This window comes from Hylobates moloch, unplaced genomic scaffold (assembly GCF_009828535.3).
Source record: "Hylobates moloch isolate HMO894 unplaced genomic scaffold, HMol_V3 SCAFFOLD_12, whole genome shotgun sequence".
NCBI classification, from domain to species: domain Eukaryota; kingdom Metazoa; phylum Chordata; class Mammalia; order Primates; family Hylobatidae; genus Hylobates; species Hylobates moloch.
The window spans coordinates 2,429,325-2,454,531 of record NW_026652287.1 but is presented as its reverse complement, the minus strand read 5'-3'; the positions used below and the strand labels follow the sequence as shown (position 1 = coordinate 2,454,531).

At 41.5% G+C, this 25,207-nt stretch overlaps 1 protein-coding gene across 10 annotated transcripts in view; it reads left to right on the top strand.

The window, feature by feature from the left end:
- The window catches only part of PIWIL1 (piwi like RNA-mediated gene silencing 1), a 79,252-nt gene that overhangs the window by 11,836 nt on the left and 42,209 nt on the right, over positions 1 to 25,207 (top strand). For 5 of the 10 annotated variants that reach the window (XM_058424988.1, XM_058424994.1, XM_058424987.1 and 2 more), the window contains 13 exons: positions 142 to 253; positions 5,263 to 5,389; positions 5,614 to 5,731; positions 6,279 to 6,393; positions 7,660 to 7,847; positions 8,238 to 8,310; positions 11,962 to 12,162; positions 12,280 to 12,383; positions 13,556 to 13,626; positions 13,781 to 13,934; positions 17,914 to 18,039; positions 22,204 to 22,351; positions 22,510 to 23,356. In XM_058424988.1, the coding sequence (XP_058280971.1) occupies positions 142 to 253; positions 5,263 to 5,389; positions 5,614 to 5,731; positions 6,279 to 6,393; positions 7,660 to 7,847; positions 8,238 to 8,310; positions 11,962 to 12,162; positions 12,280 to 12,383; positions 13,556 to 13,626; positions 13,781 to 13,934; positions 17,914 to 18,039; positions 22,204 to 22,351; positions 22,510 to 22,626 (1,654 nt within the window). In that variant the 3' untranslated portion in view covers positions 22,627 to 23,356. Of the gene's footprint in view, positions 1 to 141; positions 254 to 5,262; positions 5,390 to 5,613; positions 5,732 to 6,278; positions 6,394 to 7,659; positions 7,848 to 8,237; positions 8,311 to 11,961; positions 12,163 to 12,279; positions 12,384 to 13,555; positions 13,627 to 13,780; positions 13,935 to 14,646; positions 14,865 to 16,118; positions 16,193 to 16,825; positions 17,599 to 17,913; positions 18,040 to 19,694; positions 19,894 to 22,203; positions 22,352 to 22,509; positions 23,357 to 25,207 lie in introns of those variants that run through there. The other 5 variants (XM_058424989.1, XM_058424990.1, XM_058424991.1 and 2 more) reach the window with 5 other exon arrangements.

Genomic DNA, 25,207 nt, shown 5'->3' with positions numbered 1-25,207 from the left:
AAACCCTGTTCCTTCTTTTTCCAACCTTGTATATAACCAGGTGATTTGAAATTTTAGAGGATACATGCTGTCTAGTCTCTCTTTTTAATATTAGTTCTTCACATTTCCATCAAATGCAGTCAAATCTCAACTGATCCCTAGGTATAACAATAAGACGTACAGAGTGGATGATATTGACTGGGACCAGAATCCCAACAGCACCTTTAAGAAAGCCGATGGCTCTGAAGTCAGCTTCTTAGAATACTACAGGAAGGTAAGATGCTAGTGGTGTTATCTTTTTAATATGAAGTAGTTAGATCTTAGGAGAAATCCAAAATATCTTTGGTAGAATTCTCTAACACTTGTTGCACATTTGGAACAAGTTGCTTTTAAAGCTGTGTGTAAATGTATTTGTTAGGGCAATCACAACATAATTTTATTCATTACCAAATTATTAAGATGCCTCTTTTTATTTGGTACAGTTCACATAATAAGAAGTGCCCTGTCCTGGTTCCCTTTTTCCAGTAGAATGAAAGCTTACATTTGAATTGAAGCCTGTGGAGGGCAAGTAGGTTGGATAACAGGTGGTGAGCAGTGGGAGTTAAGAGCTTGCCATACTGTCTCTCCCTCCATAATCAACATTTCACTTAATTTCACCTTGGAGACGGGTAGGAATTAAAGATCTTTGAACCTTCAGTATCATTTCTGCTAAATCTACTGCCTGTGGGTTAACTCTTAACTTTTGATTTACATGTTAACAAAATGCAGACACGCTTGTTAGCATAGGCTAGGTCAGTCTTTTGGGCGATCATCTAAAACAGTTTTTAAAGAGATGATTTTAGTTTTGAAAAGATCATCAAAGGCAAATAGCAAGAAAGAACAACTATTGACTAGAAGAAACTAAGCTGTTTATATAAGAATGCATGCTAACATTGTTTTAGTACTCAGAGATGAGCAGATCTGGCCCCCAAATCCTTAGAACCACATTCTGTTTGATATGTTAAAAGTGCAGGAAAATTATTTCTAGAAAACTATCAATTAAAATCTCAAAACATGTCTTTGAATTGCTAACATTTCACATTTTCTTCTACTTTCAATAGAGTATTTCCTGTTTCTAAAAATTTGGATAAATGAGCTTAAATACGAAAAGTACTCATATTTTGCATGCAAAGTATGCATCTTACCAGTGACCTTGGGAAGGTCTGTGTGCTGCTGTCCAGCTGCTCTGCTGTGACTAAAAAGATAAGAGGCCACTGCGGAGGGAGGGATTCTATGAGACGCTGAGTGAAGGGCTGACCTTATTCCTGGCAAGATGGAAACAGCCAGGGGTCATTTCAGCATGTCTTTCCTCCCACTGTTTTCAGCCTCTTTACTCCTTGAGGACTCCAACCATGCCTAACCTGGATCCCTCTGGGTGTCAGAGGTTGCTGTGAGGAATGAGTTGTGGCATTTTTCTGTCGTTAATTTTAGTAATCACTCTCAGGGATGGTAGAAGTTGGTATATCAACAGCAAATATAAAGGAAACATCAGCTGAAAATGTGATTTAAACCTGAAGCAAGGTCAGTGGAACCTGTCCCCTTCCCTGACTAGTACTGAGTGTCCTGTGGCAGCTCATCCTCCTGTGAGTGGTGTTTTACGTGTTATCATACTTAGGAGCTCTGCCCAGACCCCTTTTACTATATGTTCACTCCCTGGGTGATTTCCAGTCTCCTCTGCCCAGGCTTCAGGCATGAAATGTTAAGAATCCCCAGACTTCCAGTTCCAGCCTAGACTTGTCTAAGCTTAGCTGCCTGGTTGTTCTAAGTATTTGGATGACTCAAAGATACCTCTCCCATGTTGCCAATGTTGAATGTGTTCTGTCTTCCCAACACGGCCCCTACTTGGTACTCTCGGTCAATGCGGAGAAGGTATCTTGGACAGAGGCAAGAGATTTTATGGTTTATATACCCCATGCCTAAGTAGGTTCTTGGATATTTGAATAAACAAATGGTGGATGAGTCACACGTCAGATCTCCACACCTTCCCCTGCCTCCTAGTTCTCTTTGTGCAATTCTGTCACCCACTTTGTTATCTGAATTGCCTTCATTTTTCTCCTTTTCTAAATGGCATCTCCTGTCCAGGCCCTATTTTTATAATTCATTTAACTAGTCTTAGTATTTCCTCTGCCTTCTGATCAATCAACTCATACACATCTGTTCTTCTTCTTCCCCTTCCCCCCAGAAATGATGTGGCACCCGTGGCCCTGTGTCTTGTGAAGTGTGGTGATCTTTCTCCATGAGACCCTGCCTGCTGCTTTCTTCTCATGGCGTGTCCCCCACTGTGCCTTTAGACTAAACATAGGGCCGTGTCCCCTCTGTTGGACACACCCTGCATGCTTGTGCTTGAGATCTCAGCTCAGCTTCTTTCTCTAGGGAAGACTTCTCTGGAAATCAGGAATAATCAGATGTCTTTAGTAGAAATAATTAATGAAAGAGGTTGACATTAAGATATTTAAAAGAAAGCATTCTTAGATTTTCTGGTAGAAGTGCAGTTTTAGTAGTAAGTGATGGTTTGGGATTGAAGATAATATCTAGGAAACAGAGTAGAAGAAGTAAGGGTGTTTGGAAAAGAAGGTCATAGTTGGTTTTTAAAATAAAAGGTTTAACAGTAATGTCTAATAAAAATGAGAGTGCTGTTTTTTCAGGTGTAGAGGAAAATGTTTAAAAAGATTTGACAGGGCCAGGCACGATGGCTCCTGCCTGTAATCCCAGCACTCTGGGAGGCCGAGGTGGGTGGATCACCTGAGGTCAGGAGTTTGAGACCAGCCTGGCCAACATGGTGAAACCTCATCTCTACTAAAAATACAAAAATTAGCTGGGTGTGGTGGCATATGCCTGTAATTCCAGCTACTCAGGAGGCTGAGGCAGGAGAATCGCTGGAACCCAGAGGCGGAGGTTGCAGTGAGCCGAGATAGCACCACAGTACTCCAGCCTGGGCTACAAGAACAAAACTCTTGTCTCGAATGAATGAATGAATGAATGACAGGCCATTTGGACCCTAAGAATATAAAAGTGGAGGGGGGTGGTGAGTACAAGTTCTGTATCAGGAACCATGCCCTTAAGGCCTTGGGTGAAATAGGGTGAGAGAGGACACACTTCTGAAATTATGATCAAACTTCTACCGTGTGTGTTTGCAAGTCAGTGATGTGGTGTAGAGGGTAACTGTTCCCAGACTTCTCATTTTAAAACATGTGATAAAATAGGTAGTATAGCTACGTGAAGCAGAGGTCAGATATCAGTGTTCCACTTAAAATTTTCTTGGCCGGGTGCGGTGGCTCATGCCTGTAATCCCAGCACTTTGGGAGGCCGAGGTGGGTGGATCACCTGAGGTTGGGAGTTCGAGACCAGCCTGACCAACATGGAGAAACCCCATCGCTACTAAAAATACAAAATTAGCCGGGCGTGGTGGTATATGCCTGTAATCCCAGCTACTAGGGAGGCTGAGGCAGGAGAATCTCTTGAACCTGGGAGGCAGAGGTTGCGGTGAGCCAAGATCGTGCCGTTGCATTCCAGTCTGGGCAACGAGCAAAACTCCGTCTCAAAAAAAAAAAAAAAAAAAAAAAATTCTTATTTGAAGTAAGAACATTAACTTCTTTCCTGGATGGTTGCTTCCATCAGAATAAGTTGAGAACAGGCTAGAATTCATGGTTTCTTAATTCACGAGGGTTTGTAATAGGTGGCCAGGACCTTGTCATATGCTAGGAATAAGAAATTTGCAAGTACCCTTAGCCTGCTGATGAGAGACAGACTAAGGACATGCTGTGATGATATTCTTCTGGTGTGCTCAGTGGAGGTGTGTGGGTTTTTGTTCTTCTAGTGTGCTCGGTGCAGGTGTGTGGGTTTTTTTTTTTTTTTTTTAAGCTAGATCTGAATTAAGCAGGTTGCTAAGAAAATCTCTTTTCAGCAAGATACAGGAGATGGTAGGAAAGAGGATCTTTGAGACACAGGGCCAGAACCTGTAGTGAAGAGAACTCAAAGCCTGTCATGGTTCTAGAATTGCAGAGCTGAGCTGGAGGCCAGAGAGCTCGTCTTTTGAGGACGTTAAATCATGAATATTGGCCAGGTGTGGTAGCTCACGCCTGTAATCCTAGCACTGTAGGGAGACCAAGGTGGACAGATCACCTGAGGTCAGGAGTTCGAGACCAGCCTGGCCAACATGGCAAAACTCTGTCTCTACTAAAAATACAAAATTAGCCAGGCATGGTGGTGCATGCCTGTAGTCCCAGCTACTCGAGAGGCTGAGGCAGGAGAATCGCCTGAACCCGGGAGGCAGAGGTTGCAGTGAGCCGAGATCGCACCACTGCACTCCAGCCTGGACAACAGAGTGAGACTCCGTCTCAAAAAAAAAAACAAAATCACGAATGTCATTTTTTGTTGTTTTACAAATTGTGAATGCTTATTTTCGGCAGTGATTGCATATGGGGAACCTTAATACTTCTTAATTGAAATTTGATTTCTTGAAAATATCAATATTTTATAAAAACTTTGATTAAAAATGCCCTGTATCATAGGAACTTCTTCCCTTCCCCTCTTTACAGTGAGACTGCTTTTATTAGTAAGTTCTCACAATAACAGAAAATAGTTTTAGAGGAATCATCCTATGGGGAAGATGCAGAGTTACACAGACTACTGTTTCTAAACCAAGAAATAAAAAATTAAGCAATGAGAACTGTGACTAAGAAAGTCTGAACTCAGAACCATACTGTCCTGGACCATCACAGTTTTTAGGAAAAAGACAGGGCACTCAGTAGAGCATAGAAATCACAACGTCTGTTTTAACAAGGTTAAAAAAAATGCCTTTTTAAAACTTTACCCTGAAGCTATTACCAGCCTTGCTATTGGCATCAGCTGTTTCTTTTTATTTTTATTTTTTTTGAGACGGAGTCTCGCTCTGTCGCCCAGGCTGGAGTGCAGTGGCGCAATCTCGGCTCACTGCAAGCTCCGCCTCCCGGGTTCACGCCATTCTCCTGCCTCAGCCTCCCGAGTAGCTGGGACTACAGGCGCCCGCCACCATGCCCGGCTAATTTCTTTTCTATTTTTAGTAGAGACTGGGTTTCACCGTGGTCTCGATCTCCTGACCTCGTGATCCGCCCGCCTCGGCCTCCCAAAGTGCTGGGATTACAAGCGTGAGCCACCGCGCCCGGCCTAGCTGTTTCTTTTTTTAAAAAATGAAACCCTTTTTGCCCACTGAGATGCTACTCGAGGCATTTGCCATGAACAGGGACCCTTTCCTCTCTTGAGCAGCAGTACAACCAAGAGATCACCGACTTGAAGCAGCCTGTCTTGGTCAGCCAGCCCAAGAGAAGGCGGGGCCCTGGGGGGACACTGCCAGGGCCTGCCATGCTCATTCCTGAGCTCTGCTATCTTACAGGTACTGTTCCATTTCGTTCACTCAGAAGGAAGCCCCTGGATTTACCCTTTCTTTCCTAGGAGTCCTCAGACATTCCTTTACTTCCCCTTCCCTCCCCCTAGAAAACCTTTTCTTAAAACTGCCTTGTCTCCTGGGAATTCCCACTCACCATCACCCTATACTCCAGTTATTTAGACCTGATGATTATTTCTTTAACCATATGCCTTTCAATGTCTTATCTAAAGGTCTAACTGATAAAATGCGTAATGATTTTAACGTGATGAAAGACTTAGCAGTTCATACAAGACTAACTCCAGAGCAAAGGCAGCGTGAAGTGGGACGACTCATTGATTACATTCATAAGTAAGTCATTGATTTCACTGGGGCATGGTTTCAGTTTTGTGTTTAGTATTTTATGTGGCTTTGAGGGGTTTCTTTTGAGGGAGTGGCATGAAGTAACTTTCTCCTCTGGTATCTGTAGTATTTGGGGTGGGCTTGTTCTTTGCGTTTCTAAGCAAGTCTACCTGTACCTCACTTACTCCTCAGGAAATAATGAAGTTAAACTTTGTAGCGTGGAGTCTTTCTAATTCTTCTGTTAGCAAAAGGTAACAACAGAAAAAGGGGATGTTTTTGGTCAAATCTTTTTTCTATCTTTGTTATATCAAGGGGTTTCCTTTGACGGGGAGAAAGTTTGGGCATCAGAATTTTAAGTTAAAGAATGTCATGAAGAGAAGCCTGAAGGTGATGAGAGAAAGATGATTGTGCTCCTGTGCTGGCTGGCATTCTCCCCAGCGCCTTAACCCTGACGGCGACATTGGAATGTGTTGTAGGCTGGAGTGGATATCTGTTTGACTGTGTCTTTTTGCTGCGTCTCTTTGTTGAGTGGCACGTAAATGTGTTAAATTTACAGAAACGATAATGTTCAAAGGGAGCTTCGAGACTGGGGTTTGAGCTTTGATTCCAACTTACTGTCCTTCTCAGGAAGAATTTTGCAAACAGAAAAGATTCACCAAGGTGGAAAAACAGTAAGGCAGTTTTTGTTGTTGTTGTTGTTGTTGTTTTTGAGATGGAGTCTCACTCTGTCCCCCAGGCTGGAGTACAGTGGTGCAATCTCAGCTCAATGCAAGCTCCAAGCAAGGCAGTTTTTAAAGTTGACAATCAAGTGAGACTTGGGTCAAATCACAATAAAGCAAGTGGGAATAACTGAGTTCCATGCTAGAATGATCTTTTCCTCACCTTTCTCTTCTCCCCTTTCTCTCCTCTCATCCACTCTCTATCAACCCACATGAGCAGCCTGGGACCTCAGGAGTAGGTACACCCCAGGAGGAGAAAACGTGGAAGCCCTAGAGAATGTGGAGCCTGTAGCTGGGTCCTCAAAAATAATCTGTAAGACTTAGCTAAAAAGTGGTTCAATTTTTTTTTTTTTCAATAACTTGAGCTAAAGTGTAGAATTCTAACTATCTGCCTGGGTTGATATTTTGACTGCCACTACAATGATGGAAAATCCCTGATTTGATTGGCCTGGACCATTTGTTTTTGTTTATAGAGATAATATATTAATTATTATGATACCTTTTATGTTTCATTTTCAGAAAAGGAAAAGTATTCTAAAAATATTTTAGTGTAATTAAAGCACTGTAAAGTGCCAACATTTTTAATTTTTTTTTTTTTAGAAAATGTTGTCCTTCCTGCCTTTGAAATGTCCTGTGAACAGTGATCTCACAATGTAGTTTAATATTCTGGTTGCATTGTTTACGCTATCCCCTGCATGAGGCCAGTCAGGGAGGTGGCCAGGACACGCGGAAGACACCGGGCTGCTCCCTGTGACGACCAGCACTCGGGGGCTGTGCCTCGTGTTTATTTCACTTTCTGTCTTGCTGTCAGATGTTTTTGTAGCTTGCTTGCGGCATATAACACCTCAGTCAAGTTGCTTTACTCTCAAAGCCTTATTTTTTAATATTTTCGTTATGAAGAAAAGAGTAGCTGTGCTTGTAAGATTTTTTAAAAGATTAAGGAGAATGCAACGGAAGCACTTCGGGAAGTACCTGGTCCAAGTAAGCATTTGAGTGGCAGCTGTCAGTATGAGTGTATTTTAAGTAAAATGGCCATCATCCTTTGCATATGTTTTAGAGTCTGCCCCTATTGAGGGCATTTTCTCTGCCCCTTTAATTCAAGCGTAAGAGTGGTACACTAAGTTTCAAAATGTGCCGTGGTGGAATTATTGAAGACTTTTTGGCTTGATCACTGAGAACTTACAATGGAATTTACAGTGTGTCTGAACTCTCTTCTAGTTTGATTACAATCCACAATTTGCAGATTGGTCCAAAGAGACAAGAGGTGCACCATTAATTAGTGTTAAGCCACTAGATAACTGGCTGTTGATCTATACGCGAAGAAATTATGAAGCAGCCAATTCATTGATACAAAATCTATTTAAAGTTACACCAGCCATGGGCATGCAAATGAAAAAAGCAATAATGTAAGTTAATCAAGTCATTTCTGCTCTGAAAATTGCTTAGCAGTCATTTGGCGGGGGTGGGAACTCAAAAGCGATGGAACTATTAAAAATACAAACTACGTTATCTTAATTGAAAGATTTGATGTGGCTCCCTGTAATGCAGATAAACAGAAGTATATTTTAATAACTAAGAATGGATGGGAGACTCAACCAAGTAAGACAGTTTCTGAAACCTGCGTGCTTAAAATACTGCTCGTTTGTATTAGAAACAGCCCTTGGCATGAATGGCTAGTCTCGGTGTTTGATTTCATGTTTTATACAGAAGTGTTTCGTGTTACACAGGAAAGTGTTTATGCATGGTCCGTTTGTCGTGACTTTGTCTGAATGTTGGATTGTGTACTTTCATTCTAGGATTGAAGTGGATGATAGAACTGAAGCTTACTTAAGAGTCTTACAGCAAAAGGTCACAGCAGACACCCAGATAGTAAGTAACTAATTGACATATCGGCAGTTTTCGGTGAAAGAGCTTTTTCGAAGGGGGCATTTGTACATTTTGGAACTTGGAGTTCTTTTTTCAAATGTTAATAGGTTCTCAAACTAGGCACAAAATATGTTTTGTAACCATAAAGTAGCTAAGCTAATGCTGGCTTTAGTTGTATACCTAGGAGCTTGGTTTACACACTGCAAAAGGTGAGGAAGGGGTGGAGAAAAACAAAGCCATCTTCAACTTATTCAGACCCAAAGGCTTTACTTAGTCTAGAAAATTTGGAAAATACAGAAAAGCACAAAAGTAAAAATTAGCTGTCGTTCGGCACACGTAGACGTAGGATTGCGTAATTACACGGAAGCTCCCCAGACAGTCTAGTGCCAGGTATGGGAAGAGTAGGGTCGCAGAGAGCAGAGAGCCCTGAGTGACACTCAGCAGCTTGTCAGCTTCCGCGTGCATCCACGTCACCCCGAGGGGTCGGGATACGGATGCAACCACTCTCCTAAGCTCTTTCCCCTTTTATCTGCAAACATGTTGTTGTTGTGTGCGCTTGACCCAACCATCCAGGTGAGCGAGTGATGACTCAGGAGGGGAGGACTGAGTCCTGAAGAGCCCATATGCCTGTTTGCCAGAGTCTTACTGCCTAGCGTGGGTGGGTGGGAGGTACAGAGGGTTAGGAATTGGAGACGGGGACATTAGGTGATGGCAGCCACTTAATGACGGGTGGTTTTCATTGGTGATCTGAAATTGTGGGGACGTGCAGCAAGTGTGTGTTGTGGTTTCGTTTTTGTTGTACTCTGTAGTGCAGTTATTAAGAGGGTAAACTCTGAAATCAACCCCCTGGGTTCACATCCCGGCTCAGCCATTTGCCTGATCTTCATCAAGTGCTTCTGGCTTTATCTCCTTTTCTGAACAAATTAAGATGGTAGTAATAATAGTAGTGGACCCTCATAGCACTTCTGAAGTTGAATGGCATTGTCATGCCCGGCCCCTCCCTAGTAGCCCAGGACATGTTAATCACTGTTGCTGCTGCTGCTGCTGCCAATCAGCTCCTCAAACTCAGCCAGTCTGAGTTAACTCTTCATTTTCCCAATCCCATCAGTGTTTTGAATTATTCAGGGGAAAATTACCCCCCTTTTCTCAAGCTAGTTTTTTAGGCTGTCAGGTATGTCTTGACTTCACTGTTAGTCCAGCTTTCTATAAATTGTTGGTTAGAAACTGTCCATCACTCTGGCACACTGCTCTCTAGTGCAAGGCCATCTGCCTCATTCCTGTCGTGTCCCCAGCGCTGAGAACGGGGCCTTCTGTATTCCAGGCACCAGCACGTTGTACGACTACAGCCTGGCCTTGTTCACCATGGTAGCGCTTTAGGCGTGGTCAGGCCGCCATCCTGCTCATCCTCTCTCTCATGCACACACCCCTGCACACACTTCTGACACACTTTTCTCAAACTTGCCTTTGTGTTTTCCAGCAAAGTTTTCAACTTGGAAGCTTTCTAAGTTATATTTCTTCTCTAACACTCCTCCCACCCTGAAATTCTGTCAAGATTGATGTGGTTATTGTTTTTAGTTTGCATCTAGAATGTAGCCTTTATAAACATGAGCAGTGCCATAGTTTTCTTTTTAAGTCCACACACCCAGGCTAATGTAGCAAAATAGAGCCAGGCTCATTGTCAGGGAACTCCGGAGTTGTCCAAGTCTTAATCACATTTGGTCTAGAATCTCCTTTGCATTCAGTCTTTGTCCAAGAACTTGGAATTGTGGCCTCAAGACTTCCTGGTCCACAGTGGAAGAAAGAGAGTAGGGCTTAGACATTTACTTTGCAGAAGGGAAAGCACAGCCGAGCCAAAGACCATGACCCCTGAAGAGCTTTCTTTGCACTCTACACCCCCATGCCCTGTTCCCATAACCATTCCCTGCCCTGCTCTTGCTGCCATGAGCCCCTGGGTGTGGGGGAGGGTGTCTTATAAGTAGTCCTTTTATTCAGGTTCTCTCAACTTGTCCAATTTGAATATTCCATCTATTTTGTTGGGGTCCAAGACAAGTACTTCAGCGCTCCTTATTTTTAGCAGAGTTGGTTGGTTATTGTTAGAAAACTGACATAGAAAGGTCATAGTAGCCTGGGACTGTAGTGGGTGTCACATAGAAGTTCATTCAATTCCTATTGCTTTTTACACCTGTAGCCTAAAATTGCCAAAGATCTGCTGAGGGAACATGGAACTTGCAAAAGATAGAACGACAATATGAGATTAAGATGTGAGTGGTGAGGAAAATTATGATAGGTTCTACTATTATGTGATTATGATTGTGAAGTAGGAAGGGAAAAATGATATGCATGTGAATAATGATTAGTTCAGCGATTTCACTGATAATTAGGCATTTGTATCCTTGGCTATTTTAAAAACAAGTTGAAGGTACATTTCTAGTTCACAGGAAACATTCTGAAGACAGCAGCACGTCGTGGGGTATCGAGTGCTAGGATGAGTTTCTTCTGCCCCGTTGAGTTTTCGTACAGCCACATTGCAGTGAGTTGGCAAAGACAGATTTAGTGATAAACAATACATCTGTGTTGCTGTAAGCCTGAGAAATGAATTGGCTTCCTCTAATGTTCAGATGTTCATTATTTTAGCCCTTCATGTCACACTTTAGATCCCACAGGCAGATAGCTATTATGTTATCTGGGTCATGGAAACACCCAAGGTGGGAAAATTATTTTGCTGGGCACTATAGAAAGGGAAGAGAAGAATCTGGGAATATAAATTGGAGAACATGGCAATGAGTTAAAAGCTGGATTCAGGCCAGGCGTAGTGGCTCACGCCTGTAATCCCAGCACTTTGGGAGGCCGAGGCGGGCAGATCACAAGTCAGGAGATTGAGAACATCTTGGCCAACATGGTGAAACCCCCTCTCTATTAAAAATACAAAAATTAGCCAGGCGTGGTGGCACACACCTGTAGTCCCAGCTACTCTGGGGGCTGAGGCAGGAGAATCAGTTGAACCTGGGAGGTGTAGGTTGCAGTGAGCCGAGATCGTGCCACTGCACTCCAGCCTGGGCAACAAGAACAAAACTCCATCTCAAAAACAAAACAAAACAAACTCCAGAAAGTTAAACTTGGATGCCCAGAATTGGGGCAGGGGTACATTTAGATCAGGCACTCTGTTTTGTCCGCAAAATTGTCCATGGACCTCCTGTGGAAGTTCATAGTTTGATAAGATTCTCAATCCAGAGCTTTAAGGCTTACAAGTTACGATTGTAGGTGAATCATGAGTAAATTAAGACTGTGGAAAATCTTTAATCTGTCTACCTGTCACTTATCACTAACTTGTATTACCTTGTTCTCTGTCTCTAAATTTTTCTGCGCTGGTTACATAGAGCATATTTAAGTTCTCAAGTTTAAACAGTATTCAGTTTTGACTCGTAGTTTGCTTAACATGATTTATTTCCTTCACGCGCACTTATCATTTAGTTGAACATGATGAGCAGTATTTGTTAATGTCCTACTGATTAGCTGTGTGGCTGAAGTGAATAGTAAAATAAATGATCATGTTCTGACATTGATACTTCACAGGTGAGTTTAGTTTCCTGTCCCCTCCCTTACTCTTAATCATCTGTCTCCTAATTCTTTGTAACGAGGGCACTTTGTTTTCAGGTTGTCTGTCTGTTGTCAAGTAATCGGAAGGACAAATATGATGCTATTAAAAAATACCTGTGTACAGATTGCCCTACCCCAAGTCAGTGTGTGGTGGCCCGAACCTTAGGTAAACAGCAAACTATCATGGCCATTGCTACAAAGATTGCCCTACAGATGAATTGCAAGATGGGAGGAGAGCTCTGGAGGGTGGACGTCCCCGTGAGTTTGATTTAATTGGTAGATGCAGTTTTAAAATTGGTATTTAAGAACATGGATTTACTTTTTAAATGTTGCTGGTACTCCATTGTATCTAAAATTACCACATTTGTGTTGAAGCTGAAGCTCGTGATGATCGTTGGCATCGATTGCTACCATGACACGACAGCTGGGCGGAGGTCAATCGCAGGATTTGTTGCCAGCATCAATGAAGGGATGACCCGGTGAGTGAGACTGGACTACTGTGGGTGGCAGTGAGGACATAAAGCAGGGGTCTGGTGGTTCAGGAGTAGTGTTCATTCTTCGTTGTTATCCTTCCAGTTTCTCAATTATATACAGCAACGAATTTAGGAAAGAAAAATAATGACCTACCCTAGCTCTTGAGTGACTTTCATCCTGTATTCGTCAAACTGCATTTCAGATTTTTTTTTTAATCATATGTATTGGCAAGTACATCTTGTTAAATGTGACTCTCTCTAAAAGTGTATTTGTTTAATAATATTTACTGGCCACTGAAATGTAGTTTCACATTTTCATGTAGAAAAACAACTTCAGTTTACCCAGTCACTTGTATTTCAACATAATAACATTATTTTTCAGTGCTTTTCTTGGAACTAAGGGAATTGCCAAGAATAGTAATACATGAAAATTGAAGGTATATTAGTTGTTGACATTAGTAATGGATATGTTTCAAGGTCTTTTATCATTTTTAACTTTTAGTTTTGGGGGTGCATGTGCAGGTTTGTTACATAGGTAAACTCGTGTCATGGGGTTTGTGGTTCAGATTATTTCATCACTCAGGTACTAAGCCTAGTACCCAGTAGTTATTTTTTTCTGCTTCTCTGCCTCCTCCCACCTCCCACCCTCAAGTAGGCCCTGGTGTCTCTTGTTATCCTCTTTGCATCCATGAGTTCTCATCATTTAGCTCCCACTTATAAGTGAAAACAGGTGGTATTTGGCTTTCTGTTCCTGCACTAGTTTGCTAGAGGTAACGGATGGAGCTGAAGGTCTTTTATCTTTTAGAAGAGTGAAACTTACAATGAATAGTTTCTCAAGAGCACAGCCATGAATGTGCTTCTGTGTGTATTTAGGTGTAATAAACCTGGACAGCGCCTCTGGGTATGATAGCTAAATTCTGTTTTCTCCTTAGCAGCTGGAATCATGGTATTGATTTGTAATGAAAACAGACACAGTTTGTGATGCTAATACAGGATCTCTTGTATCCTGCTCCTTCTGTGTAAGGTTTTATAAAGTATTTGGAGATGTTAACAGATGTCTTTAAGGCAGTTACAAAGATGACAGATTGCTAAGAGTGAAATAAATATAGAATAATTCAGAAAGGAAAAATTGATAAGACAATTGCATTCTTATTCTAGCTGTGTTTTTCTCTGAATAGCTGGTTCTCACGCTGCATATTTCAGGATAGAGGACAGGAGCTGGTAGATGGGCTCAAAGTCTGCCTGCAAGGTTAGTCTCCTGTGGGGTTGCCATTCTGCTGTCTAAACTGGGGTCTTCCAGAAATTACCCTGAACTGTGTTACTGAAGTGCCCAGAATTTGGGAAGAACAGACTAGTTGTGTTGTAGGCAAGAATTGACGTAAAACTTCTCCGGCCTGTTTCAGCGGCTCTGAGGGCTTGGAATAGCTGCAATGAGTACATGCCCAGCCGGATCATCGTGTACCGTGATGGCGTAGGAGACGGCCAACTCAAAACACTGGTGAACTACGAAGTGCCGCAGTTTTTGGATTGTCTAAAATCCATTGGTAGAGGTTACAAGTAAGCATGCAAATTGTAAAGCATTTTCTTTTTATACAACTGCACATTTGTATCTTTGAAGTTAGCATCACAAGATGAAAGGATAGGGGAGAACCTAACTTGATGGGTACAGTAGGGCCTTTGAGGTGATGGGAAGGGCAGAGGGAAGTTTCTATTGGAAATTTTTCACAAGAAGGCTGTGTTGAGGGGTAGTATAGAGGGTCATTCCTTCACAGAATAGGACAGTAAGACACCATTACCAATCATCGATCAGCCTTCTTTCTTACCTAAGGCCTTGGAGTGCAAGTATCTGATAATTCTGTACATCCAAAGGCGTCCACAGGATTCATTATTGAAATAAGTATTCCTGACAGTCTTAGTTTACTGAATACTTGTTTCATTTCCTGGTGGACTTGACTAGTGTTTGATCAGTAAGGTGACTGGCAAGCATCTAGTCTCATGGGGCAGGGGGTGGTTCTACTTTCTCCCTTTTTTTTTTTTTTTTTTTTTTTTTTGAGACAGAGTCTTGCTCTGTTGCCCAGGCTGGAGCGCAGTGGCACGATCTCGGCTCACTGCAACCTCCGCCTCCCAGGTTCAAGCGATTCTCCTGCCCCAGCCTCCTGAGTAGCTGGGATGACAGGCGTGCACCACCACACTCAGCTAATTTATGTATTTTTAGTAGAGATGGGGTTTCACCATGTTTGCCAAGCTGGTCTCGAACTCCTATCCTCAGGTCATCCACCCACCTTGGCCTCCTAAAGTGCTGGGATGACAGGCGTGAGCCACAACCCCCAGTCTCTACTTTGTCCGTTTAAGCGATGTGGACAGCCGAGGATGGTATCCAGATGCTGCACTTGTTTTCCTTTGAAACCCGTGTTGGTTTTTGTCTTCCTCTGCTCTCCTACAGACATTTCCATCAGTGCCATTATGAGTCAATAAAGTGTGTACCATCGCGAGAGAGATGTTCTAATCAGTTATGTTAACTAGTCCTCTTTATCAGATCTGTGAGTGATTTGAAATCAGGGACTGTTGTGTTAAGGGCTAAGTGCATAATACATTACAGATTTAAAGATTGAACTTTTCAGGATATTTGGGAGATCTTGCATCCTGTTTTGTGTGCTTGCACATACATATTACACACCCATTATTCTTGTATTTTAGCATTTTGTATCATTATAGAAAGGAGGGATTCTGAAAGCCACTGGCCACATCTGGGGCTTGATTTTACCTGGTGCGTAGGAAAAGGAAAAGCACCAAGAGCTCATTCCTTATTTCTACTAAGGGGCTTCAGAGTCATCTTTGGCCAATGCTAAAAGGCCCCACACAATAAGTGTTTACCCCAGACATTTCTTAAAATGAGATGTGATGCCATGAAGGTCTCAGAGAAAGTCAGGAGTGTTTTTATCTTTTTTGAAACAGTTGTGTTTCAGATTAAAAGACCATGCATTTTTTTAATATTTTGGAAATGAAAGTTAATGTTCTTTCCTATTCCCTTAAGACTCTGAATGCTTATATTTTGTCAAATAATGACACTTTTTTGTTTTCAGGCTTTAGAAGCCTTATTGTATGCTGCTGTCTGACTTGGCCTTTCTGTCTGTGTGGGGAGGTGTGCTGTGGTGTGTGCGGCAGGCAGTAAAGGAGGATCTGACTTGAACTGCTTCTTTCCTCCTCTTTTTTTCCTGTGATTTACTACCTGAGCACACAGTGTTTTCTAGTCTGCATTGTCGCTTCCTCATACCTGAAGTGAAGGAAATTGTCAAGAAATGATGAATAGAGGTCATAGTGCAAGTTCGTCACATTCCCTTGAGCTGAATTGTAGGGCTACTAGGAGTACACACTCTGGGCCTTGCTGGGTCATCTCTGTTTCTTAGGGTCCTTTGGGTTTGATTCCCAGAAGGACTGGCAGAAATGGCTCTTGAAAAGGAGGTTGCCACCCTAGTGAATGAGTACCTGTGGACAGTCGTCCTGAGTGTGCAGAGTGGAGCCTGGTGCAGCTGGGGGGTGCACCTGCCCAGCTCCATCAGCGAATGGGAACATAGCGTTGCAGGGAAGGAGAACCTAAGTCGACTGCTTGGGCTGACACTTAGCGCACTGTTGCGTGAAGTAGACTGCACACTGTGAACTGTGGCAGTAGAGATCAGTGGTAAAAAGCAATATGTCTTAAAATCAGAGTTTGGTTAATCCCAGCTTTACCTTCATTTGTAGAAGAAGGGAACAGTTAACTGAGGCGTTGCAAGGAGTAAATGAAAATATACGTAATGCACTTCACACAGTATCCAGTAAGTATTCAATACACGGTAGATAGTTCTTCTGGGAAAAACCTTCAAGTTGTACGTAAAGGTAAAATATCTGAGAATTATTCTTCACTTTTAAAAACTGCAAAGTTTGGACTTAAATGTTTGTATAATAGTTATCATTAGAACCACAATGTTTGCTTTCAAATTGAAATGTTGCTTTTAAGCTTTTATAGCGACCTATCACAGGGCAGCTGATTTAGAGTGTTTGATACAAGAACAAATCAGAAAGTCATGCCAGCATATTTGTGACCTGTTTTTGTTGCTCTATTTGCTAAATTGTTTCTCGTGATGTTATAGGATTCACGTTATCCACCTTATGTCCTTCTGTTCCCAAGACTGATACTTGTTTTAGATGCTATCATGAAGTCCTAGATAGTCATCACTTTCCAACAAGGCCCTATGCTGAACTTAATCTCTGTAAGTGGCAGAGGCATTTGAAACAGAGGGCTGCACATGTTTTCAACACGTTCATTGTGGCTTTGTTATATTCAGAGCTATCAGCGTGGGCAGTCGCTGGGCAGCAGTGGTCTACGTAGGCAAATAGGGACATTTCTGAAGATGTCCTCTGCTTACTAAAGTACTCTCATTGAATTTCTTGCCCTATTTAATTTTCAGTGAAAAACAACAGCAAAATTGCCGAGTCAGACATTGCTAGTTCCATACTGTATAAAACCCTCTGCTTCCCAGCGTTGGAAATCAAGTCTATCTGTCCTCTTAAGAGATGGAGGTGCTAATACTCATGTTTATCTAGTGCTTACTACCTGGCAGTGCTGTTCTATTTGCTACCTGTTCTAATTCATGGATTAACTACGTGGATTATGTGTGTACAAGTGTGGCTGCTTCAGGAGGATTTGACGTGAGCCTGGAGGAGGGGGTGGAAAAGGATGTGAAAGGTACTCAAGCAGACCACACAGTGCAAGTGCAGGGCTGCTCTCAGCAGGGTCAGAGGGAGGGCAGAAGGGCCAGGGATCTGCCGGGACGGACAGCTGATAGTGCACGGATGTGTCCAGGCCAAGAAGCCTGATGAACCTTGACACAGGAGACCCACCTGAAGAATCCAGGTGGGGATGGATGGCTAAAAAGGGCAGCCTCTAGTATGGGTGCATCTGACATGTGGTAGGCCAGGGAATGTGGGGCGGTCCTAGGGTCTGCACAAAATGTCATTTGAGACTCCAGTGAAACACTAATATGAAAATGAAGTTACTCCTCCTGAAAAAGGTATATGAATATGTAGTATGTATGTATGAGTGTGTGTCTGTGTGTATCCCCGATATATTGTGAAACAGTAATTTTGAAAAGAGCTACTTAAATCCACTTACTTATTAAAGATTTTAGAGTTAATATTATATTTTCTACACAGTAGAAAATGCCCACTGAAGACTGTTATAAATTGTGAATTTTGAAGACATGCTGGATTTAACATTTTGGTGTGATAGGTATGTAATGTGTTTGGTCTATGGATAAGCCATCTACATGACCGCGTGTCACAGGACATATGTACCATTTGGTTTCCCTCTCACCGTTTATCCTTGGTCTTTACTCCTGTCAAGAGTAAGATCCTGATCCTTCTCCACAACCTGGACAGATGATACGCCCCAGGAGGGGTGTGTTCCTTTTTAAATGGAGCATATGAACACCTGAATGAATGAGTGCCCTGAACATATGACTGGCTAAATGTAGTTACATTCATCATCATTTTTAAGCCCTAGACTAACGGTAATTGTGGTGAAGAAAAGAGTGAACGCCAGATTTTTTGCTCAGTCTGGAGGAAGACTTCAGAATCCACTTCCTGGAACAGTTATTGATGTGGAGGTCACCAGACCAGAATGGTAAGTTCCGTGTGTAGAGCTGAAGGTTGTTTTCTCCTTGGTGGTTGTTTCTTTAGCATGGCCCCTATGCTTTACCAATTTTAATACATTTTACTTTTGTTCTTATATATTTTTTTTTTTTTTTTTTTTTTGAGACGGAGTCTCGCTCTGTCGCCCAGGCTGGAGTGCAGTGGCGCAATCTCGGCTCACTGCAAGCTCCGCCTCCCGAGTTCACGCCATTCTCCTGCCTCAGCCTCTCCGAGTAGCTGGGACTACAGGCGCCCGCCACCACGCCCGGCTAATTTTTTGTATTTTTAGTAGAGACGGGGTTTCACCGTGGTCTCGATCTCCTGACCTCATGATCCGCCCGCCTCGGCCTCCCAAAGTGCTGGGATTACAAGCGTGAGCCACCGCGCCCGGCCTGTTCTTATATTTTTTATAAACATTAATTTTTTCAACTACTTTGGTCAAACATAATTAATAAAGCCCATGGTTTCCTAGTGTCCGAAGAGAGGTTTCCAAGTACAGTTTTTCGTTGGGGGGAAGGGGATTATTTTCTGTGCGATTGACTACACATATGGAGATTAAGAATTGCTTCTGTAGATTGCTTTTATATTTTTTACATATGTAACCTATCCACAGATTGTTTTCTGGTAAAAAACATTTAGATTTATAATACACTTAGTTGTCTAAAGGTCAAGAAGTTTTATCCGAGACAGAGGTGCTTATGAGAAAAGTGGCTTCTAAGCCGAGCTGCACTCACCAACCGCAAGAAAAGCAGAATGCCAGCCGGAGCTTACAGCGGGCACTGGCAGGCACAGGGAAATGGCCTTAGTAGCACAGGAGGATTCAGTGAGAACGTCGGGAAACTTGGCTTCTTTTTTTGGGACAGAGTCGCTGTGTTCCCCAGGCTGGAGTGCAGTAGCACAATCTCGGCTCACGGTAACCTCCGCCTCCTGGGTTCAAGGAATTCTCATGCCCTAGGCTCCTGAATAGCCAGGATTACAGGCATGCACCACCATGCCGAGCTAATTTTTATATTTTTAGTAAAGGCGAGGTTTCACCATGATGGCCAGGCTGGTCTCAAACTCCTGGCCTCCAGTGGTCCGTTCACCTCAGCCTCCTAAAGTGCTGGGATTACAGGTGTGAGCCACCACTCCCAGCCGAAACTTGTTCCATTTTTAGTGAGTTCCTCAGAAACCCTTTTGTGTGCGGTGTGGTTAGTGCAGTGAGCACGTTCGTGATGGCAACCCATGAGTCATTGTAAGTTAACACTCTCCTCAGGAGAGCGAATCATTGGGAGGACGTCTGTTTTACATGTAGGTGCTTTGGAACCTTTGTGAAGAAGGCGACTTTAAGAGGATAAAGTCTCAGCCTATATGCAAAGTTGACATGTGGAACATTTTCCTGTGTGAATCTTGGGTAAATGAGGCCATACTATAGTGACTTTAGGTGGAAAATGATAATAGCATACAGAGTTTAGTCTTATCTAGTCTGCTGTGTTATCTGACAGTGGAGAGAAATTTTTATTTTGAAATACATTATCTTGGATTTCTGTCTTTTTCTGAGACAGATGTTATGGCATTGGCTCAGAAGAATTCTAACCTATTGGGGAAAAATTGGCTAGAAAGACAAAAGAAGGCTAAGATATTAACACAGCAAATTCATTTCTGCAGGATTCTCTTTCACCATATTCAAAACGACCCCCGATGCTTTCCAACATTGCTACTACTCCGAATGCCAAAGCCCAGATGTGACATTGGCCTGAAGACAGTAACTTAAACAAATTGGGTAAAATCCCAGTTGAATTATGAAGTATAAAAAACGTCATGAGTTTTCACTAGATATTATTAAAATGTAGCAACTGCTGATGTTATTCAGACACCTGAAGAAGCCCACTCTTTTTTTTTTTTTTTTTAGTTTTATTTTAAGTTCTGAGACACACGTGCAGGACATCCAGCTTTGTTACATAGTGCCATGGTGGTTTACTGCACTTACCAACCATCACCTATGTATTAAGCCCCACGTGCATTAGCTATTTATCCTGATGCTCTTCCTCCCCCTTACCCCACACCAGGCCCCAGTGTGTGTCATTCCCCTCCATGCTCATGTGTTCTCACTGTTCATTGTTCAACTTCTGCTTATAAGTGAGAACAAGCAGTGTTAGGTTTTCTGTTCCCACGTTAGTTTGCTGAGGATAACGGCTTCCAGCTTCATCTACGTCGCTGCAAAGAGCATGATCTTGTTCCTTCATATGGCTGCATAGTATTCCATGGTGTATATATACCACATTTTCTTTATCCAGTCTCTCAGTAATGGGCATTTGAGTTGATTCCATGTCTTTGCTATTGTGAATAGTGCTGCATGAACATATATGTGCATGTATCTTTATAATAGAATGATTTATATTTCTTTGGGTATGTACCCAGTAATGGGATTGCTGGGCCAAATGGTATTTCTGGTTCTAGATCTTTGAGGAATTGCCACACTGTCTTCCACAGTGGTTGAACTAACCCACCAACAGTGCAAAAGCATTCCTGTTTCTCCTCAGCCTTGTCATCTGTTGTTTCTTGGCTTTTTAATAATAGCTATTCTGACTGGTGTGAGATGGTATCTCATTGTGGTTCTGATTTGCATTTATCTAATGATCAGTGATGTTGAGCTTTTTTGTGTATGTTTCTTGGACACATAAATTTCTTCTTTTGAGAAGTGTCTGTTCTTGCCCTTTGCCCACTTTTTAATGTTTGTTTTTTTTTTTTCTTGTAAATTTGCTTAAGCTCCTTGTAGATTCTGGATATTAGACTTTTGTCAGATGGGTAGATTGCAAAAATTTTCTCCCATTCTGCAGGTTGTCTGTTCACTCTGATGATAGTTTCTCTTGCTGTGCAGAAGCTCTTTAGTTTAATTAGATCCCATTTGTCAATTTTTGCTTTTGTTGCAACTGAGAAGCCCGCTCTTAATGAGCACCAAAGTCATCTGTAATCAGCACTGCAAATGGTTTGTGCCTAAGCTGGGAAGCCAGGCTTGGATTCCAGCCCTGGCGTGATTTCTCTGTTCTTTCTGAACAAGTCATTTAACATTTTTAAACTCCTCATTCTTTGAAAAAGTAGCTGTACCATCTGTTGTAGATCAGTTCTGCTTTCCTAATTTTGCTAGTTTTGATGGGCATAATAAATCGCAGGGTTAATTTCCTTAAATTTTTATTGGGTCAAATTACAATATCTCTGGATTGATATTTTATTGGTACCAAGAAAATGAAAAAAAAAAAAACTGATGTGTATTCCTTCATATTTGTACTATAGGCGGCTCTCTTTATCTGTAGGCCCTGCAACCATGGATTCAACCAACCTCGGATCAAAAATACTTGGAAAAAAGTCTGTACTGAGCATGTGCAGACTTTTTCTTGTCATTATTCCTTAAACAATACAGTCAAACAACTATTTATATAGCATTTGCATTGTATTAGGTATTATAATCTAAAGACGATACTTTCAAGTATATGGGAGGTTATAGAAAGACAACATTATTTTTTATTAGGGACCTGGGCATCCGAGGATTTTGGTATCCTCAGGAGGTCCTGGAACCAATTCCCAATGGATGGCTATACTTGATTTTTGTTCTTCCATTTGGTCCCATACTAGTTTATATTCTTTCATGTTCCCTCCCACTTAAAGATTTGCATTAAATTCCTGGGGATTAAAATGAATTATATTTTTGTTAAATAACAATGGGAACAGCAAGAGGGGAAAAGGTTCCGTGGTAAAAGCAGTTTGGGGAGTAACTGTCCCTGAAGCTCGACCCACTCACTGCCCCCACAGGTTGTGCTTGTAGAGTCTGAAGGCTCAGTCACATGGTTCAGGTGTGGGGGTGGAAAACAGGAACTAGCCAAGTATGCCATAGTTATTAGCACCCATATCAAATGCTTGGTTCTGCTGGGAGGCATCATGACAGATGTTTAAAATCAAAATCATAATATTTATGATAAACATCTTTCACACATAAGCAGTCCCGAGTGGTTCGTGAATAACACGCTCCTGGACTTCAAGGAAGCAGTTACAGCGTGAGAAGGGATGAAGTTACTGCAGTAACTTACAGTGAAGAGTAGTACAGAGCTTTTCACTGTAAGAAGCTGGAATCGTCCTAATTTTAGTTTTCAGTACATCCATGTGTTTTCTGTAATTCCAGGTATGACTTTTTTATTGTGAGCCAGTCTGTGAGAAGTGGTAGTGTTTCTCCCACACATTACAACGTCATCTATGACAACAGCGGCCTAAAGCCGGACCACATACAGCGCTTGACTTACAAGCTGTGTCACATCTATTACAACTGGCCAGTAAGTGTTTCTACTTGTTGATGTTTAGCAGATAAAGGAGATTCACTTTTCAAAATGAAATAGCTGTGGTTTAAAAGGCTTTTAGGGTCAATACTGAGATTTGCAATTGAAAGAGGCTAAATCTAGAGTAATAGAACCTTTTTTTCCTTCCACTAAAGGGTGTCATTCGCGTTCCTGCTCCTTGCCAGTATGCGCACAAGCTGGCTTTTCTTGTTGGCCAGAGTATTCACAGAGAGCCAAATCTGTCACTGTCAAACCGCCTTTACTACCTCTAACCTGCAGAAGAAGATGCAGCCGCTTTTTCTTTTTGAAATAACTTTGGGATTTTTTTAAGCTTTTATTTGCTTTTTTTTAACCGTTATCTTTCTCGATGAAACTTGGGAAGGGATTTAGGAGATCTAGCATTTTATTTCTAGCATTGCTATTCACTGGCTTCCTTATTTTATAGGTAAAAATTAAGATTTTATATTTTATCTTCTTGTTTGTTTCTCATAGATATTTTGGAGGATTTTTTTGGTTTATTTTGAAGAAATGTGGATAAGAGACTTTGTAGTATAAAACAGACTCTCAGAGAGTATTTGAAATATGGAGATTTACTTAAAAGTACTTTCAGGGGTGAGCAAATCCTACTTATAAACCTATATTAACTTTATTTTTGAAATACCTATTTTGAATTTAAAGGAGATAAGAGGCATAAAGTAGGATGCTCACTACAATCATAGGTAGGGTTTCATCTCATATCTTAAAGATAAAAGGTACTATTATATAACCTATACACAAGATACAGGAGAAAATATGCTTAATTTTTATTTGGCAGGGGGGCTAGGTGGTACGGGAGTAAAAAAAACATTGAAAATTTTTAAATTGTCCAAAGAAACATTTTAAGACTCTTTAACAAAAAAGGCCATTAGTAAATCTCTATATTAACATTACTATTTATTTTGTTTTGGAACTGGGACATGATGCTATTTGTTATAAAATAAAATTGATGTGATTGTCACCTTATTTGAATAACTGTAATTCTTGTTTTACTGAAAGTATGTGCGTTTTCTTTTCATTTAATTTTTAAAAATGCATACAATTCCCTTCATAAAAGCTAAATTAGCCTGACCAACATGGTGAAACCCCATCTCTACTAAAAATACAAAATTAGCCAGGTGTGGTGCCGGGAGGCTGAGGCAGGAGAATCACTTGAACCTGAGAGGCGGAGGTTGCAGTGAGCCGAGATCACGCCACTGCACTCCAGCCTGGGCAACAGAGTGAGATTCCGTCTCAAAAAAAAAAAAAAAAAAAAAAAAAAGCTCAATTAGTGTCTCTTATGAACTCTAATGTCAGAGTAGAATTTTTTAAGGAAATGCTGCCACCTCCAATACTTGTAGTATGAGAGCAGGTATCCACAGCTTATAAGGAAGCACAGACTAAGAAGTCTGTGGTGTTGTGAAGTTGGTAATTGTAGTTTTTTATATCTACATATTTATAGGAATTCTCAGGAACATTTGCAAAGAGAAGGCTTAAAATTAATGAATTATTGTAAATCCCGGGAACACCTTTAAACATTGCTTACAAATGTGATGAGTGTAAGCTTTAATGACAACACGCAAGTCCCTGGAACTGTAATTTAAACTAACGCAGATCACTCAAGTTATTTGTCTTACTTTTGTGGCACATGGTCTCATTCTGGATTTAGCCTCATTAACATATTATGAATGAAAACCATTTTATTTTCCTTTTAGTTCTTAGAGCTAATAACTGTTGTTAACATTGTTCTGGGCAAGTAGCCCAGGTTCCTTAACCTGTTCGATTTCTTTTTTTTTTTTTTTATTATTATACTTTAGGTTTTAGGGTACATGTGCACAATGTGCAGGTTTGTTACATATGTATCCATGTGCCGCGTTGTTTTGCTGCACCCATTAACTCGTCATTTAGCATTAGGTATATCTCCTAATGCTGTCCCTCCCCCCTCCCCCAACCCCACAACAGTCCCTGGAGTGTGATGTTCCCCTTCCTGTGTCCATGAGTTCTCATTGTTCAATTCCCACCTATGAGTGAGAACATGCGGTGTTTGGTTTTTTGTCCTTGCCATAGTTTACTGAGAATGATGGTTTCCAGCTTCATCCATGTCCCTACAAAGGACATGAACTCATCCTTTTTTATGGCTGCATAGTATTCCATGGTGTATATGTGCCACATTTTCTTAATCCAGTCTATCATTGTTGGACATTTGGGTTGGTTCCAACTCTTTGCTATTGTGAATAGTGCCGCAATAAACATACGTGTGCATGTGTCTTAATAGTCATCACTGGCCATCAGAGAAATGCAAATCAAAACCACAGTGAGATACCATCTCACACCAGTTAAAATGGCCATCATTAAAAAGTCAGGAAACAACAGGTGCTGGAGAGGATGTGGAGAAATAGGAACACTTTTACACTGTTGGTGGGGCTGTAAACTAGTTCAACCATTGTGGAAGTCAGTGTGGCGATTCCTCAGGGATCTAGAACTAGAAATACCATTTGACCCAGCCATCCCATTACTGGGTATATACCCAGAGGACTATAAACCTGTTCGATTTCTAAGCATGAGAAGACAAGAAACACAGAACAGTGTGACCTTCGAAAGGAGGCCAGAGACAAACATTTCAATGGTAGAAGTTGCTTAAGGTTGTCCTAGCATTAAGGAATATAAGGAAGTCTAATCATACGACTGGAAAATATTAATTTGAGGTGTTAATCTTTATTTATGGATTTTTGTGGCTAGTCAGTTACTGAAGTCATTAAAAGCTCATTCTTAGCAGGTCTTCAGCTCTGCCTTAAAGCTAAAATTGACTTTAATGTCTTTAGAACCATGAAAAATTGG